Here is an 18,256-nt window from a genome sequence, read left to right as displayed (position 1 = left end):
CTCTCTCTCTCTCTCACTGCACAAAGGCCAGAAAAATAAGTTTAAAAAAAGAATATTATCAAAGTTACTTAACATTTTAAGCCAGTACATGTTTGCGTTTGCTTGAAATGCGTTCCAGGTGAAAAGGGAAACTGTTTGTTCTGCAGCAGCTGTGTGGCAGATGCTCTGCTCACACAAACACTTCTAGAAGCTCTTTGTGCTGTGCTGCACAATAAACACTCACACAAGTGGATCTGTTAACTGTACATGAACAAACTATGTAAAGTCTGCTTTTGTATTTGTAGTGGAGCCTACAGTCTGTTTAATGAACACACACACACTGACATGCACCGAGATGGTATCAGCGCTCGTATCACAGCTCTGTGGAGACTCACAGGAAACTCAGCGATCTGAGCCTCAGTAAAGCTTTTAGGTCCATTAGGCCGGAGGGTTTTGGTTTTCCATGTACTTAACAGCGTTCAGTTTTCCTTCTGAGGCTTAGACTTAACAAACAAAGACTCACCCAGTCAGCTGGTTGGTCACTGTGACCTGTGTTACAGTGTGTCTGGTGGAACGGTTCAATTTCGTGTTTAAGCTTGAGCTGACTTCTGTTTCTCTAAATAATATTATGTATAGACGGCTGACAAATTAGCCCTCAGAACACCAAACACTTTCGGGACGTATTTTTTTCCCCTCCAGTTACATTTTTACTTACTGTGGCATCATTTTTACAGTTTACTGCAAGAAGTACAGAAAATATAAACCTTTATTTCCCACTGTCTGACAATAAATCATGTTTAAGGTCAGTTAGGATTACTAAAATTATTTCTGTTTGCTAAATGCCAAAACGATGAGTTTTTTTTTTTTTTTTTTTTGAGAATTATTTATTACTTTCTTCAAAGTCAGAAGTTTACATACACCAAGATTACTCAGCCTTCAAACTATTTGGGAAAGCTCAGATGATGATGTCATGACTTTGGAAGCTTTAATAGGTTCACTGACAACATTTGAGTTAATTGGAGACACACCTGTGGATGTATTTTAAGGTACACCTCAAACACACTGCTTCCTTTTGTGACAACATGGAAAATCTACAGAAATCTGGCAAGATATCAGGAAGAGAGTTCTGGACCTCCACAAGTCTGGTTCATCTTTGGGTACAACTTCCAGATACCTGAAGGTTCCATGTTCACCTGTTCAAACAATTATACGCAAACACCATGTGAATGTCCAGCCATCATACTGCTCAGGAAGGAGACGGGTTCTGTGTCCCAGACATGAAGTGTTTTGGTGCAAAATGTGCGTATCAACCCCAGAAAAAGAGCTAAAGACCTTGTGAAGATGCTGCTGAAGCTGATCAGAGAGCGTCATTATCCACAGTGAAACCAGTCCTGTACTGACATGGGCTGGAAGGATACTCAGAGAGGAAGAAGACTTTACTCCAAAAGCAACATAAAAAAGCCAGATTACAGTTTTCAAATACACACAGGGACAAAGTCTGTCATTTTTGGAGACACGTCCTGTGGTCTGATGAGACTAAAATGAACTGTTTGGCCATAATGACCATTGTTACAGAACATCATCCCAACTGTGAAGTACGGGGGTGGCAGCATCATGTTGTGGGGGTGTTTTGCTGCAGGAGGGACTAGTGAACTTCACAAAAAAGATGGCATCATGAGGAAAGAACACTATGTGGAAATATTGAAGCAACATCTCAAGACATTAGCCAGGAAGTTAAAGCTTGGGCTCAAATGGGTCTTCCAAATGGTCAATGACCAGAAGCATCCTGCCAGATTAGTTACAAAGTGGCTTCAGTACAACAAAGTCAATGTTTTGGAGTGGCCATCACAAAGCCCTGATCTCAATCCTGTGGAAAATTTGTGGGCAGAGCTGAAAAGGTGTGTGGAGCAAGTAGACCAACAAACCAGTTCTGTCAGGAGGAATGGGCCAGAATTCGCTCAAACTATTGTGAGAAGTTTATGGAAAGAAACCCAAAGTGTTTGACCCAAGTCATACAGTTTAAAGGCAATGATACCAAATACTAAGGAAATGTATGTCAACTTCTGACTTAGAAGAAAGTTAATAATAATGATAATTTTGGTAATCCTAGCTGACCTAAAACAGAATAAAATTTTGTGACATTTAATGTCAGACAGTGAAAAAAAAGGGTGATGTGTCTTCTTATACAACGTACGTAAACTTCTGGTTTCAACTGTATCTATACAACCATTATGAAAAACAGGCTCCGACTCCATTGTTCACAGTATGCAGCACATGTAGCAGAGAATGTATCGCTGCTGAGAAGACACTGGCACAGAGTCAAATGGTGTCTTCATGTGAACTGTGCTAGAAAGCTAATAAACAATGACCATAATTTTCTGTTCTGAAAATCAGTTGGGTTGTATTTCATTGCGCCTTGTAGAGTTCTAGAGACTTTGAGAATCGATGCTAAGATAAACTGTAGCTGTTCGGGTGGCGTCCGAACACCCCACTGACATATTTTGTGTTTGTTTTTCCTTAAATTAAAAATAAATAGGGGCAGTGCTTTTCAAGAAATCGTTCACTTAAATTAAGTCTGTGGTACCTTTGAGCTGATAAAATCCTGTTGTGTTATTCTGCTGGTCCTCCTGCTGCCTCTGACTCCAGAAAAAAGCTAAAACAAAACAAAAAAACTTAAAGATTATAATTCTATATTTGCATTTTGCCAAACATGTTGGTCAGTGTTCTACATGATATGATGAAACAGATAAATTCAAAAGGCTGCCAACTTTTACCTTTTGAATTATTTTAAATTTATAGATATTCTAAATGTCTACAGCGTAATGGACGATGCAGTAAACATCCACTTCTTCTCCACTAGCTTCTCAAGACTTTACATTTTAAGATTTCTGAATGACACTAGAAAAAAAAAAAAAAACATCGATACGCCATCATTGTTTTCTCAACTGATCATTATATTAAAAATACATTAAGCAACATCCTGCACTTAACCCTTTATTCAGGCAGAGAAACATACAAGTGGCCAAATGTTTGTAGCAGTCAGTATGCTCTGAGAAAATCTTTTACCGCCAATAAAAACATGCTGTTTTTAAAAGCTACTTCTAGTTTTTCTGAACAGCACACTGACTAATATACCAGACTTCCCACAGCACAGCCATTTAAACAAACAAACAAACACACACACATCTCATTGTTTTCTTTTGGTCCTTAAACATGCACGAGAAACTATGATATCAGGTCATTTAATATCTTTAATCACATAGTGTCAAACTGCGGTTTTAACTTATTCAGGGTCCAGACAAACTTTATGAATATTGACCTTAAATAACCCCGTAATCAGACTGATCTGGATCAGAACATTCTAGCATATTTCACTGTACAATACACACCGAGCCAGTGTCTCAGGATACATTAATACAGATCTAAGGTTTGGGTTTAACTCCCAGACACAGAGCCAACTCGTTCTTCTGGATCTTTCCATCCTTGTTGACGTCGCAGTGGCGCAGCAGAACAACTCTCAGTTGGTCCAGATCAGGACCTGTGATGTTGGGCTGCAGATGGAAAAGTCATTTAGCTGGAAATGTGGTGTGAGCAGCATGCAAACAGCACAGATGCTTTTAAGCCTTTAAGGAAGTTGTTTCCATCTGTTAAGCATCAGTTTGTGGGATAATTAATGAGCGTCACCCAGCAGTTTGGATATCAACAGAAGGCCACAGTTTGCCCACATAGGTCAGAGTATTACACCCACTAGCTCAGAAATATTAACACTGAGGCCATAGAAACCATTTTCTATTAAATGAATTCTGTTGGATTTTGGTTCCTTAACACAGACATGTTGTCATGTCGTGCCCAGAATTCATCATTCATAAATTTGAGATGACTGAATGTAAATGTTGCTGCTCCACCAATGTGTTTCATATTTTAAGGGCTGATACTGATTAATGCTGATCAATGAAGCTGATAACTGATATTTGGGACCAATATGCATTTGCTTGTTTGACATATTATTAAAAAAAGAACATTTTTGACATTTTTCTTTCAGTGTTAATACATTTTTATTCATGACATGCAGCCAATCAGATTGTAACACTGAGCAAAGTAGCTGCATCAGTGCATTCCTGCATTTTTTAAATTATTTTCTCTGGACTTGATTTAAGAAAAATAATTCCAAAATGCTTCATATGAAAATTGATCAATTGTTCTTTTTTTTTTTTTTGGACATGCCAGTACAGTAGTTTAATTTCAATGCAGAATCCTCAACATTGCATTTTTTGACGTGTTTTGTTTTTTTCTACGAGAACCAAACTAAGTTTTTATATCGGTTGCACTGGTGCGTCTAACTTTTCATTTAGATGCACCAGAACATACTTTTAAGTGCACCCAAAATATTTCCCTTTTTGTTCAGTTCCCACACACATTAGTAAGTTCTTAACAGATCCATCTCAGTGATTGCGAACAGGAAGGTGCAGATAACCGTTTTGTACATTAACAGATTAGTAAAGGGAAGGTTTTCTTTGGCTTTTTTTTTTCCCTATCACTTCTGACTCTACTGACTTGTAGTTCAGGTTGTTTTTCTGATGCTACAATTTACAGATGTTCCTGAAACACCTTGCATGCTTTAGTAGACTGATGTTCTTTGAATAGCTCATGCATTACTAAATGCTACTATGTGGCGGTGCACAGCCACCCGACTAAACCACTGAAATTACTGTGGTTTGCCGCTGACCCCTTTTTCCTTTTTGTTGAGAAAGTAGCAGCGTAACAGATGTAGTAGTCGTATTGTCCCACTTCATAACACTATTTTGGAAGTAAATTAAGTAAGTAAGAAAAAACACTTGTCTGCCTGTCGTAACGCATGTTCGTTACAAAACATAAGAAGGACAACACACAGAGACTCTTACCCTGACCAGCCCCATCATGTCTTTGACAAAACCATCCACCTCAGGACCCTCCAGAGCTCCTGTTTTACTCTGAACAAGAAAAAAAAAAAGACAGACAAAGAAAAGAGACATGAGGAAAGAGCACTGATTAGTTCCTGTGATTTACATCCCACTCTTATTATCCAATCAGTTATTTATCTGGTTTTCTTATTATCATCATTTTGTGATAATGGGCACTTTCTGTTATGTTGATACTCACTATTCTCACACAGTTCAAATACACAATCAGAAAGCAGTAAAACTTCAGACAGGAAAAAAAAAGTACTAAAAACTCCTCAGAATAGTGGGAAACAAACACCTTTCTAAATTTTCTTTGTGAAGTTTAAATTTCAGCATCCATCTACAGTTGCAGTTCGATCCAACAATCCCACATATTGGACACTTTTCTGTTGGTGTTAAATGTTAAAATATATTCACATTTTTCTAGCTGCTAAAACCTGACTGACAATAATTTACAGAAGTAGCTCACGTTTGTTTGAAATATCAACCTACAGGTTACAAACTGTGTCACATTTCTAGAAAAATATAATACTTAGGTCTGAAAATCTTACTGCAGATACACATACAAAAAAAAAAAAAAAGGCAAAATGAGGTGTTTAGCCACGGGGCAAATTCACTTTAAATGTTAAAATCAGTAACTTTTCACATATTTCACATTCTGTAAGATCAACAGATGATGTGTGAATATGTGTTATTAACACAGAATTTACGAAGCGTGACAAAAAGCTTCTTGCTGTGCTCCTAGTTGAACTTCTGGTAAATGCAGCCAGAGAGCGACGTGAAAACAAATCCATCAAATGTTGAAATTTTGCTGAGACTTTAATCACAACACAAACTGTAACACTGTACTATAAACATAGATGTGTCAAAGTTACACTAATATCTACACTGGTGCTTGTCTTAGTTCACATCAGAACATTAAAGTTGAGTGGGGGGCAGAAGAAAAGGTTTTCATCTGTTCATATTTCTTATTGAGAAGATCATAAAACTGATTGTACAGAATAGGAGAAGCTTATCAGTGGGTCCTGACACCTCCAGAGCCGCATGATTAATCAGAATAACAGCTAATTCGTCACCCTGAAGTGTGACTCGACTACATGACGGCTGCTTATTACGTTATATTTCATTACAGAGATAACAGGACCTAATTGGATTCACTGCCGCTGTACTCAGACCTCTTGTTCACAGCACACAGTATGCAAATTTGAGAATATTATCAATCGGCAAAGAGTATAAGTGGAGGTGATTATTGCTTGGGCTCAAAAGCTCCATTCAGTGGTACAATATATTGAATAACTCTCCTGTCCTGGTGATAAGACAATTAGAAAACTGAAACAGTCTATTGATCCTCTTTGTTCTTTGTCCCAAGCCAAATCTGAGTATTTTTTTGTATTTCCTACTCTATGGATACCCTTTCTAATAGTGACACGTCCTGCATTCTGCTTTGATTTCTGTATATTTTATTGTCTTTGGCTCCAACTCCATGGAATACTGTTGTAGTATCTGTCTACAGTGATGCAGACACTTACATCATGACTGCAAACGTCAGTAGGAACTACAATCCTGCATTTCCCCCTCATTTAGCACAAACACCATTTTCTAAAAGTTGTGTTCAAACTCTACTTTTGTCCACGCCTGGATTTGAACCCACAACCTCCTGCGTCCTCCATCCACGCTTTAAACATTAGGGAAGATATAGCAAGTTGAAGAATTGAGAGGCTAAAGGAGAAAGTCTGCCTGCAGTTTCTATTGCAGTCAGCAAGACAGAGAGTTTTCTATCAGTTCAGGCTTAAATCACAAACATAAAAGTGTGAGAAAGAAGACCCTTGTAGCTACATTTTATTGCTGATTCACTGCTTACGAGGACAAATTACTGCAGTCTTGAAAAGGACGTAAATGTTCCTGTGGTCTCAAAAAAAAACAAAAAAAAAACACTGACCCATGTGACTCTGATAAAATCTCCAAAAAGCTGAGATAGAGAAGCCTTGGGAGTAAGTTTTGAACTGAGTCTGTAGATGTGCTTATGTCAGAGAGGTGAGCTTTTAAAGTTGTTCTCCAATATAATTCCATTCATTTTTAAATTCCAAAAAATCTGAATGTAAAATCAGCCATTACAGATGTTACAGCACACATTATGATATTTAATATTGCTGCTTTTCAATCTGCAAAAGTGGACTGAAGGAAACATGATAATAATAACAAAAAAGAAATATTTTTTATTTTCCCTAGGAACACAAAATTGCCATCAAAACATCTAAAAAGTAGATTGCCCTGAGTAGAGGGCCATAACTGCCTCTGCCGTCCACGATTGCACTGAGCTGCAGTAAACCATTCTTTACTGCAAGTTTCTACAACATAGGTGTTTTCTTTCATTAGTTATGGTTGGCTGGTTGTCTAAGGTGAAATGGGTACTGTCCATGTATACATTGCATGTTATTCCCAAAATAAAGGCAATATCAACATTTCTTGACCTTAAAATATCGTCCAAGGTCAAATGGTAACTCCACCAACGGAAAACCTCAACGTGGTCGCAAATCTGCACCGCCCATTTAAAGCTGTACAGCATTTTTGAAAAATAATAATTAATTAATAATTGATCAGATTTACTTGGCGCTTTTCTCGGCACTCAAAGACACTTTATACTGTCAACTATTCATTCACATACATTCATTCTGGTGGTGGCAAGCTACGATTGTAGCCACAGCCGCCCTGGGGCAGACTGATAGAAGCGTGGCTGCCATTCTGCCCCTCCAACAAAATTCATCAGCATTCACACCAGGCAAGGTGGGGGAAGTGTGTTGCCCAAGGACACAACGATCATGACACAGGTTACAGGGCGGAATCAAACCGCCGACCTTCCGATCATTGACCGACTCGCTCTACCACCTGAGCCACAGCCGCCCCAAGAGAAAGTGACCTTTGACCTGTAGCAGAGCTATTTTTGCAGCGGTTTACCCAAAAATCTAATTGTGCCTTGGAGAGGCCACTCCTAGTTCACCTGTAAACCATCAAATTGTTAGATCTTAGCACTCGAGCTAGAGACTATTCACACTTCGATGAGACCTCTGGCGAGGGGGCAACTACACTGATGTAAACAGGGACGACTGACATGAACTTTAGAGAAGCACAATGGAGACGATGTCATGATATCTAGACATGCTACCATCTATACAATATGTTCAAAGAGCTTTGTAACTATTTTCGTTTAATATTTGCACATACCAAAGTCATGATGTTATGAAGACAGATCAAATTTCACTCTGTTGAATAAGTTCCTAATATTCCCAAACGCAGACCTCCCAAATACCAGCAGGATTTTTCAATGACAAGTTGTTTCTCTGTGCACCAGAGAGTAATCAGGTTTTGAAAAGAAGCGAATGTCTGTGTTGTCTCCAAAACGGAGCAGACATTACATTAAATCCCAATTTGTATGAAACATGATCGCAAAACAATGGATTTGCTGTTATTGCAATGATGCAAAAGGTCAACAGGCAGGTACAGATCAACTGTGCACAAGAAATGACCCTGGAAATATCTCAGCCACAATAAACTCACTTTCACGTATTTTTCTGCACAACACGGGCAGTAATCAGGTTCAGTACGATGAAATTGTGAAATGTCAGTAATCATTTGTCTTATTCCTGTACTCACAACATCGTAATGGTCAAAGATCTTCTCAAAGTCTCTCTTCCTCTCTTCTTTGCTGCAGGCCTTGAATACAGTAAGAGACGTTGTTATAAATCAGGAGAGAAACGAGATAAATATACCTACAGATTTACACCTTTTTTTCCCCATCTGACACTAATTAGTTGTTAAAAATGTCATAAAAGAGACAAATAAACACACTTACATCCATCTGGAACTGTAGCAGAAAATTCTCTTGTAAAGCCAAGATCCTTCAAAATAAATGCAGATTTTAATATTAATACACAATAATTTAGTTATTACAGACAAAACATCTCTTATTGGGCAGTTACCAACCCCTTTTGGTCTTTTTTTTTCTTGTAGAATTCTTTGATGCATTAATTATCAAACATTGATTAATTACATTGATCTGAGAATTTAAAACACTTTGGACAAGCCTCCATATAACCCACAATAAAAAAAATCCATTCAGTTCATGTTGAGATAATGTAATCTAAAAATGTAATATGTAAACTTTCATATCATTGCGTTGCATACCTGGCCAAATCGTTCAGATCCAGACGTCCATCCTTGTTTTTGTCAAAGATTTTCATCTGCAAGAGAAATAAACTATATTATGAAAGCATGAAAAACTTCCTATTGCTAGTTGTTTCTTAACACCACCTCGACTCATCATTCTCTTACTTTTGAGCACATAGTAAATATGAAATGTACTGAAATCTAAAAAAATTGCATGAAAATCTGGCCTGAGATGGAGTTTCTAGAAAAACAACTCAAGAAGGTGAAAAATTAAGAATATTAAATATATTTTCCTCTTTCTTTGACCTGTGTTTTGTGACAGCTGCACACAAAATAATGTAGTTTATTAAATCAAAAGATATATATTTAGCAGTTTTTAAAATTATTTGTTCATTTTATTTTACCCTTTACTTATTTACTCATGTATTTTTTCTTATTTACTTTAATTATTGCTACTTATTATTATTTATTATTATTACTAGCCTTGAAGGCTTTAACCTTGTATTTTATTTTATTGGTTGTGGCATTTTTGGTTCATTTATTACTTATCTGGTGTTATTGTACTGATTCCCTCTGAAAGTCTTTTACCATGTGTAACTATTTCCTTCTTCCTTCTAGGATCCTTCTTTTCTTTTGGTTGTCTGTAAAGCTCTTTGTAAACTCTGTTATTAAAAGCTGCTATATAAATACAGTTATTGTTATTATTATTATTATTATTATCAAATCACAAGATGTCACAAGTGTAAAATCTCTTCTGAAAATAGCTTCTCATTGAGAACCACATTTTCATTTGGCAGTAGTTTGGTAAAAGCTGTTTATTGCAGCAAATGGATTATTCTTAGCTTTCTACAGCTTGTACTCATTAAAATAAACTTGCCAAAAATGATGTTTTGAGGACAACTGTTGCATGATTTTCCCCCTTACAGTTAGTGTACAGCACACACTAGAAAAGATTTGACTCTTGACCAGCTCGGTATAATCTAAAATATACAGTATCTAAAATCAACTCCATACAACCACTGTATGTAGTAAATGTACCGCCACAGAGGAGCAGTTAGACTCTAACAGTTAGAGTTAATGGTGGAACATTCATTGAACAAACAGGTCAACGAGGAAACCTGACTGAACATAGCCGAGTTAAAACGCTGCCTCCAGCTGTTTAAAAGCAGCACTAGCTGTGCATGAACACAGACATTCTTTATGTAGATTCCAGAAAATCTTCCTTGACCGCACCAAGGAAGTTATACTTGAGTTTTGCAATGAAGTGTGTGTGAGTTGTGTTACTACCATTGTGTCGGTGTAGTCGTCCAGCTTATCGGATGGCACTTCCTTGTGGTGCTGCTGGAACAAGTCTTTCAGGAAGGCCTGAGATGGTTTGTCACAGAATCAGAAAGCAACACAGTCAAGTCCACAGTTCACAAACTCTACAAACGTGATGGAAGCTTCATTTTAGCAATTTGTGAAGTGAGAAAGAGATTTAAGAAGAACTGAATGGGGCAATAAAATGCAATAATCAATTAAAATGCAAGAAAGAGCTGCATTTATATTCATAGCATCCATTAGACGTTATTTTAAACACCTGCATGTCAACAGAAGAATCTTTCTCCTGCTCGTTGTGGTGTTTTAATGCTAAACTCACCACAGTAGTTCATAAATCTGACCAAGAATCTACAATGAAACTGTATTTTAAACAAAAAGCATTGTGTCAGAAGCTGAATGAGACAAAGATCTTGATGACACAACAGGAAACAGTGAGGTTGTTTTCTGCCACCACAGAGGAAAAGAGGTGTTCAGGTTTGGTTCTGTTGTGTAATGACGGCCAGACCTTGAGCTCCTGAGCCGAGATGTAGCCGCTGCAGTCGACATCGTACTTCCTCCAAATCTGCAGCAGAGTGAAGAGGGCAAATTAGGACATACATGCGATGTACAGGGGTGGGTCTGATGGTGGTGGTGGTTGTTGTGTGAAATCATCATACTTAGTATTAACATTCTGTTGTTCATAGAATATTTACAAGAAAATGCAGTTTGTTGGTGCAATCTGCATTAAATACAAGAGGTTGGGCCACTGCTTGAATACATATATATTCTTTTTTTTCCCCCCCCATTCTGTTTTGCTAATTTAATGTTGTGCCTCACTGGGGATTCAACTTGGTAAATAATCTTGTAAAGTGCAATTCAAAGCTAACAGGAGCTGGCAGCTGTAGTGTGTGAGAGGTTAATTAGCTGCAGCCACTGTCAAGTTCATGCCAACAGAAGTGATTCATTTACCGTCAGCAGCCTTAAAGTATTTAGAAAAGCCCACGTTTAAGTGTGACAGTTATCCAAATGCTGAGCTTGCTACGCCAGAATAGGAAATGAAGGCAGTCAGTTTTGGAAAATTTGTGCAGATGTGTTCACAATACTAAATATCCGTGAACCTCCCCTTTGAATATTTGGACTATCGCCGAATGTTGGACTGATGGTTGGAAAATTTCTATTTTCGCAAGTGCAGATTCAGTTTAGACAGTTAAAAAAAAAAGAAGAAAAGCTGTTGTCAAAGCTAAAAAAGAACAACGGCACTGTGTTCAACTCTTTGTGGATGACTCTTGTTAAAAGACTTCCTCATACTTTGCTTGTGCAAGTCATAGATATTTTCCACTCTGTACTGTTGACCGTTTTCTGGTCAGTCTGGTTTTACAGTTTTAAGCAGGAAAACGTTCACTTGTTGCACCTTTGAATTCACCTCTTGATCCTCCTCCAACTTCAGATTATACACCTTGAATCAAAGAATGATTGACTCCAAGTGTACAGTCAGGACACCTGTGTAGTTTCAGTGCTTCTGTTTAATCATTCCTGACCTCTCATCTGTCCTAACACTTACAATTATCAGTGGATGCAACTTGTTTCATGATTTCCTAATCCTGTTTCGTGCATTGTGTGACTTTACCTTCATGAAATCAACACTGTTGTCCAGAGGAGCTTCTCTGCGAAAAACTAACAGGAAGTTTTCATCCTCGGGCAGGATCATGTGGGCCAGCTGAAAAATAAAAACAGTCAGGGCGTGAGTTGATAACAATGTTGTCTGAGCATTTTTTCCACTGTGAATAGGAGATGCTCTTAAATGTACAGGCTCCAAAGCAGTTCAGTCGGATCCCATCTGGTCTTTTAATGGAGCTCAGTTTTTGTTTTCTACAGACAAAAGCAATGCATCAGACGAAACTCTGCAGAGAGCTCTAAAGCCTCTACAAATGAAACCGAAGTGACTGTGATGAACCCGTCCTGTACCGGCGCCTCCTGGCTGCTCTCCAGTTCATGTTGCTCTTCTCTCGTCTGTCCTTTAACAATATCAGCCTTCCATTAGCAGATTAAACTGGCCTCGATCATCAATCCAATAAAATCAAAGATGATACTGCAGTCACAAAACTGAAATATGGCTCACAGCTAGAACAAGCGCATTGCACCAACCGCGATGCCACCAGCAGCACCACTCTTAGTGTGTCAAAGCGAGAATACAAAGGCAGGCTTTGTCAATTCCGTTTCTTTTTAAGGTCTTCAGATTGATTTTGTCACCCGAGTGTGGTTGCAAATGGTTGGTTGCTTGTAGAATAATAATATAATATACATGTTTGTTTTCTAATAGAGATCATGGAGCAGAATCCAGGATGTTTTCAACACACAAAGATGTATGCAACACATGTCATTTGTCAGCTTACCACTGTGGGACGTTATGTATTTCATTAGTTCAAGTTTATTTGTCATGCATATAAAACTGTTGGCAGTTGCTGCGAATAGATAATAAATGTTTGGATTCAACAGTTTTAAAGTAAACTGAATACACAAATTAGTCCACTCGCAATGTTTTTTTACTATTATAAGAAGACAACATACGGCAGCAGACTCTAAGTATTTCAGCTGACTGTTGCTTCAGTGAGTGAAACTGCTGAGTTGTAAAAGGTTTTCATCAGCATCAAAAGTGCTACAAGTACAATAAATGCCAGTCAGGTCACATGCCGCTGTACTGAAGCAGTAACAGGATACTGTGGCTTTCTGACAGACTTGCTGACTTCCTTCTAACACCAGCAGTAGAGCAGAATCAACAGTGTATCTGAAAACAGCATGACAAATCACTTACATTTTTAAAAAAAAAAAGGGCAGAGTCGCATCCAGAATTAGCGATATAACATCACAAACTCACAACCACAAACTTGGTTGTCAGTGGCAACACGACTAACAACCAAGCTTGTGGTTCTGTGATATCTCTACTTGATACCATATTAATCAAGCAAATGAGCACATTTCAATGTTGTGTGTGGAGCATTTCAGGATATATGTTGAAATTGTGTTTTTAATATAAAGTTAACAACTCAAACTTGCTGTCAGTTCTGTGTTCGGGTCAGATACCTGCTTAGAAAAGTTTCTTACATTCAAACTATGGGACGATGTGTGAAAACTAAAACAGTTGAAAGCTGATTTTATGTTGATAACATGGACATAATCAGTGACTAATAGTTTGCTTATGCTTGTGTATTTTCAGGTTAGGTCAAAAATGGAGACCTCAGGCCCTTATGAGAAGAGGGGTTGCTGGACTTAGAGGGTCTAATAGGATTAGGAAGCGTTCTGTAGATTACACTTGTAGAACTATTAATTTTTTATGTTTGTTGTTGTACTTTTGCACTTTTCTTTGACAGAGATGTTGGACAGTTTCTGCCTTTTCCCCATATTGCAATAGATTTAACTTTCATTCACCAGCAATGTGTTTCTTGTCATGTTTAGGTTCATAAGAGTCATAGCATTTTTTCTACTTTTTCATTACTTGTCCCAACAAAATACATCCGGAAGATTTTATTTTTGAGGGATCACATCAGGCCTGTTGTTGCACACACACGTACTGGTTATCCAGTAGCCATTGCATCTGCAGCAACACCTACAGTACCATATAGAAACACAAGTACTGTCCCATTTTCTGAGTTTCTCTTTCATAATTTCTTGTTTCTGAATATTTTAGTTCTTGTGACATCTGTGTTTAGCATGCGCACTCGGTTGCCAGTTTATTGGGAACACCTAGACACTAGTTGAATCAGCAGGAAGCCTGACACAGGGAATTGGATATTAACCAAAATATAGTTTTGTTCTTGATGCCATTCTGGGATTTAGTGCTTCTGCTGTTAGCCAGAGACGTTTAAGAATCCTGTAGAGAAATCTATGAGAGAATATTGTAAATGCCAAAGATGTTGGTTATATGAAACATGCCCGACACTTCCCTCCAAAACACAAGCATCTGCTTTGTGAAACTGGGACAAACAGCTGATTGGTGCACTGACATAAACCTGGTAAATTCTGGTCACAGGTGGTAAAAGCATAACTTTAAATTTTATTTTGTCACCAAATTTTTCAAGTGGATTTTTACCAGATTTGATTGCTGACTTCATACATGCAGTTTTTACATCCTGGTGGCTATTAAATTCTACAGTTTTGACTTATTCAGTCATCTGAATAGGTCTTGCTAGCATGAAACAACTACTGGGGTTGAAACTTACCTATAAGGACTTTGTGGGCTACATCTATAAAGCTATATCCGACTGCTAAATTCTTCTGCAGTCCTCATGTACAAATGGTCCTAGTGTGGGAGACTTTAAATTTGGACTTTAAATTCCTAGTGTTGATTGCAGATATAGAATATAGTTGGTACAAGCAGAAGATACAGAATTGCTTCCTGACAGCAACATGAAGCTCAGAACAGGCTGTTCCTGCATCGGCTACAGTAAATCTTCAGCAGGCCACTTAAGAAAGACATATTGATTTTTTTTTTTTTTGTCTTTAGCTTTAGAAGTAAAAGCCAAAGCTTCAGGGTCTGTGGGTGCGATGCATTAAGAGGCCGGTCTAATGAACGAAGGAATGAATAAATGAGATTCTGTGGCTGCTGCTGCTCCACCAGGAGCTGCATTAATAACCCAGAGTGCAGCCTGAGAGCTCAGCAGCATTAAAATGTGGCTTTACATTACTGAGGAACAGCTGCAGCTTGTTAGGATGTCAGTCAAGTTTGATTAATTAGATGAAATTAATTAAATTGACTCAAACAGAAACTAATTTGGGACTCAACCTTTGGCAATTACAAGCAATTTGTTTTAGATGTTTGACACTGGACAATCCAGAAAAGATCTTTGGGCATTTTGCCATTTAGAACTGCTGTGCCATTCAGAATCCATATTTATTGGTACTGTATAGTTTTAATGCAGACTGCGTACCTGCAATGAAATGTTACTGCAAATGGTTTGAGTGCTGCTCTCCTTCTCCTGCTGAGAAGATGTCTGAGCATGACCCCTCAAGCAGCTCCGGAAATTAGCTTTCATACCTCTTGAATGAGGTACATGCTGCATCATTGTCATGGAAACGTGAGATAGACTCGAGATGAAGCAGAGATACGGCAGAGGAGGAGAGGATAAAGAGAGGAAGAAGATCGACATTCATGAGACGCTTAACAGGGGAAGCTAAATAAATTTGAGGTTTGAAAGAGAGCTGTGGTGTTGAGAAATAAGTGTGTGGTGTCAGACTGGAGGGTCAACGACACGTCGAGGAGACTACCACAGAAGAAAATGTCAACTAGCCACTTGTGTGTGAAGAAAATAACAGGAATAAAGTTGGGGTTTCAGTTGTACCTCCTGAATCTGTAGCTTCCCGTCAGCAGTGACATCATATGCAGACATGAACCTCTCCTTCAGTCTCTGGACTCTTTCTTCAGTGACCTTCTCCTGCACAGAGACAAAAGACAGATCTATAACACACAAAACCCCAACCTGTTGGATCTGACACCTTACATTAGACATGACTGTTTTTTTAAAAAAAAGAAAAAACCCTAAAGCATGGTGGTGGAAGAAAACGGTTTACTGGCTGAGTCGAGCCTATTTTAAGAAATGTCACCATGGATACTCCTTTATTCTTTTCTCTCAAGGTCTACTTCCTCTGGACCACAGCTGACTGTTCTTAAAGGTGTTCTGTAGTTCACACTGCTGCCCTTCAACCATCCATTCTTTCTATTACACAGAATAAAGAGTAAGATGTTTGAATGCATCGTGCAGGAGCTATTCATGTCATTTGCTGCCGATTTAAAACACAAAACTAATCTGAGTAACTTTGCTACTTTAACTCTTGCAGAACATAAAAAATTAAATGTGATTGTTAAAACAGCTGCAAGGTTCATCTGCTGCATGCTTATCTGAGGTTTATCTCTTTTCCTGTGTTCTCTCACAATCAGTTAAAAGCCTCAAGTCATTAAAGTCATTTTAAATTACATGTAAGAGCTCATTTTCTGCTGTGTCTTTTCCTAAACCTTCATAAGTGCACTGTAACTATAGAAACCTGTTGATCTACTGTCTGAAACATGGCTTCATGCAGGGCAGAGCACACAGTCTGCAGACTACAAGGTGCCAGAGCTGCCCTCATTAGTCTTTGTCTTCACCAGCACATGTGACGCTCATGTTTGGCCCCAAGAGGGTAACTTTTTTTTTAAAGCAAACCTAATATTCGACTGATGTTGTTTCTTTTGTGTCTTCGTCAGGTTTTAATGACACATCAAACTGATCGCATGAACCTGATTATGCTGCGAGTTAACTGGCAATATTCTGTAGCTTCACAACTACTGAATCTGATGCCTTAGGGGGAATAAAGGACATACAAATAAAAGCTCACTCTGTGGTTAATGTTTCTCAATGTTTCAGAGGACAGCAGAAGGATTATGCCGTAGCTCTGCTTCTCCTGGGGGCATCATGGTGGAAAGCAAACATCAGAGAGGCAAAGTGACACGTGGTTGGTGGTGTGTTTGTTCTAGTGCAGCGCAATTAGTATCCAGCAGAGTCCACACAGGAGCATATACTGAGAGATGTACGGCTCATTTGACTTTGCTCAGTAAACATGAAGCGTCATTAGCGCACACAAAAACACGAGCACAAATGCTGCTTCTTTTTTTTTTTTTTTTTTCAGGTCAGTTTGTAACAGAGTCGAAGGCGTTTCCTGTGACAGTTTCCAGATCTCCTCTAATTGTGTTAGTCACCGCACCCATCCAGAGAGCTGCAGAGAGCTTCAGCTGCCCACACAGCACTGATCAGAAACACTGCAAACAAGGCTTTAAACATGACAAACTGTGTCCTGTGAAAAGCTTAAGAAGTAGAGAATGATTCACCCCGTTGAAGCAAACTTGGATTTTTGTGCACATTTCAAAATCAACACTTGCCTGTGTTAGTAGAAATGGAATCTAAGACTTCGAGCAAATACAGACCATTATTTAGAAGGTCACTACCCTGACTTCAACACTTCTGCTGCTGTCAGTGAAGCAGCATGCAGACTGACATGTTTATCGGACGGAAATGATGCCCATTCTGTGGCTTTGTGCTTGTTCAGCTGCACTGACTTGCTGTCATCAGTAATTATACATCAGTGGACTCACCTGTGGACCGAGCCTCTCCATCATGTGACGGAAAAAGTCATCGAGCTCTTTGCCCTCGATGTAGCCGTTATCTGCCAAAAAACAAAAAACAAGTTGTACAGGTCCTGAAGGTGTGAATGCAGCGAAGCAAGTTTAGATTTTCCTCAAAATGTCCATTTAATCATGAGCAAGTTGTTCTTTAACTTCACACAGATGTTTATTATTTTAAACCTTTTTTACTCTCTAACTCCTCTCAGACATGACATCTGTAGGAAATTGCATTTTCAAATATTGCAGGATTCAAGTTAGTATTTAAGGCAGGACTTTGCACAGAAACAGCCAAAATACATTTAATTTACATTTTTCGTTAATATAAGTAACATTCTACACCTGAGACTCCCAGTTTTTTGTTTTTTTTGGTGGTGTTTTTTAGATTGTTATCTAGCAACAGCAGAGGATAAATTGCAGGTACTGCACTGGGTTACTGGGAAAATTAAATGTTCTTACCATCTGCATCGAAGTGTTGCCAGATTTCCAGAAAACCAGCTGCATCCAGGTTATCAAATGCACTGTCCATTTTGACAAAGAAGTCAGCTGTCAACTTTTACACATAAAAGCAATGAATTCTAAGGTGGCAAACTGTGTAGCACTGTTCAGCTGAAAGACTTATGTTCCTTGTGAGTAAGTGAAAACCACACCTCCTCTGTGTGAGGACCAACAGGGAGCTCAGAGGTTTTATATTTGCCATCTGGTGGCTGTGCTGTGACACTGCAAA

The 18,256-nt window shown here is 38.5% G+C and overlaps 1 protein-coding gene across 1 annotated transcript; it reads right to left on the bottom strand.

Moving 5' to 3' along the window:
- Positions 1-2,957: 2,957 nt before the first annotated feature.
- Positions 2,958-18,186, bottom strand: LOC103369094 (secretagogin-like). The gene is made up of 11 exons (XM_008297704.1): positions 17,989-18,186; positions 17,503-17,573; positions 15,719-15,811; positions 12,010-12,099; positions 10,909-10,965; positions 10,371-10,448; positions 9,102-9,157; positions 8,770-8,815; positions 8,571-8,630; positions 4,881-4,949; positions 2,958-3,530 (listed from the first exon to the last, which is right to left on the bottom strand). The coding sequence occupies exons 1-11, from the start codon at positions 18,056-18,058 to the stop codon at positions 3,402-3,404; spliced, it is 819 nt and encodes a 272-aa protein (XP_008295926.1). The 5' UTR covers positions 18,059-18,186; the 3' UTR covers positions 2,958-3,401.
- Positions 18,187-18,256: the final 70 nt, after the last annotated feature.

The sequence above is a fragment of the Stegastes partitus genome, unplaced genomic scaffold (assembly GCF_000690725.1).
Source record: "Stegastes partitus isolate 25-593 unplaced genomic scaffold, Stegastes_partitus-1.0.2 Scaffold1239, whole genome shotgun sequence".
Lineage (NCBI taxonomy): Eukaryota > Metazoa > Chordata > Actinopteri > Pomacentridae > Stegastes > Stegastes partitus.
The sequence above is the reverse complement of the archived record's forward strand: the minus strand, read 5'-3'. Positions and strand labels throughout refer to the sequence as shown.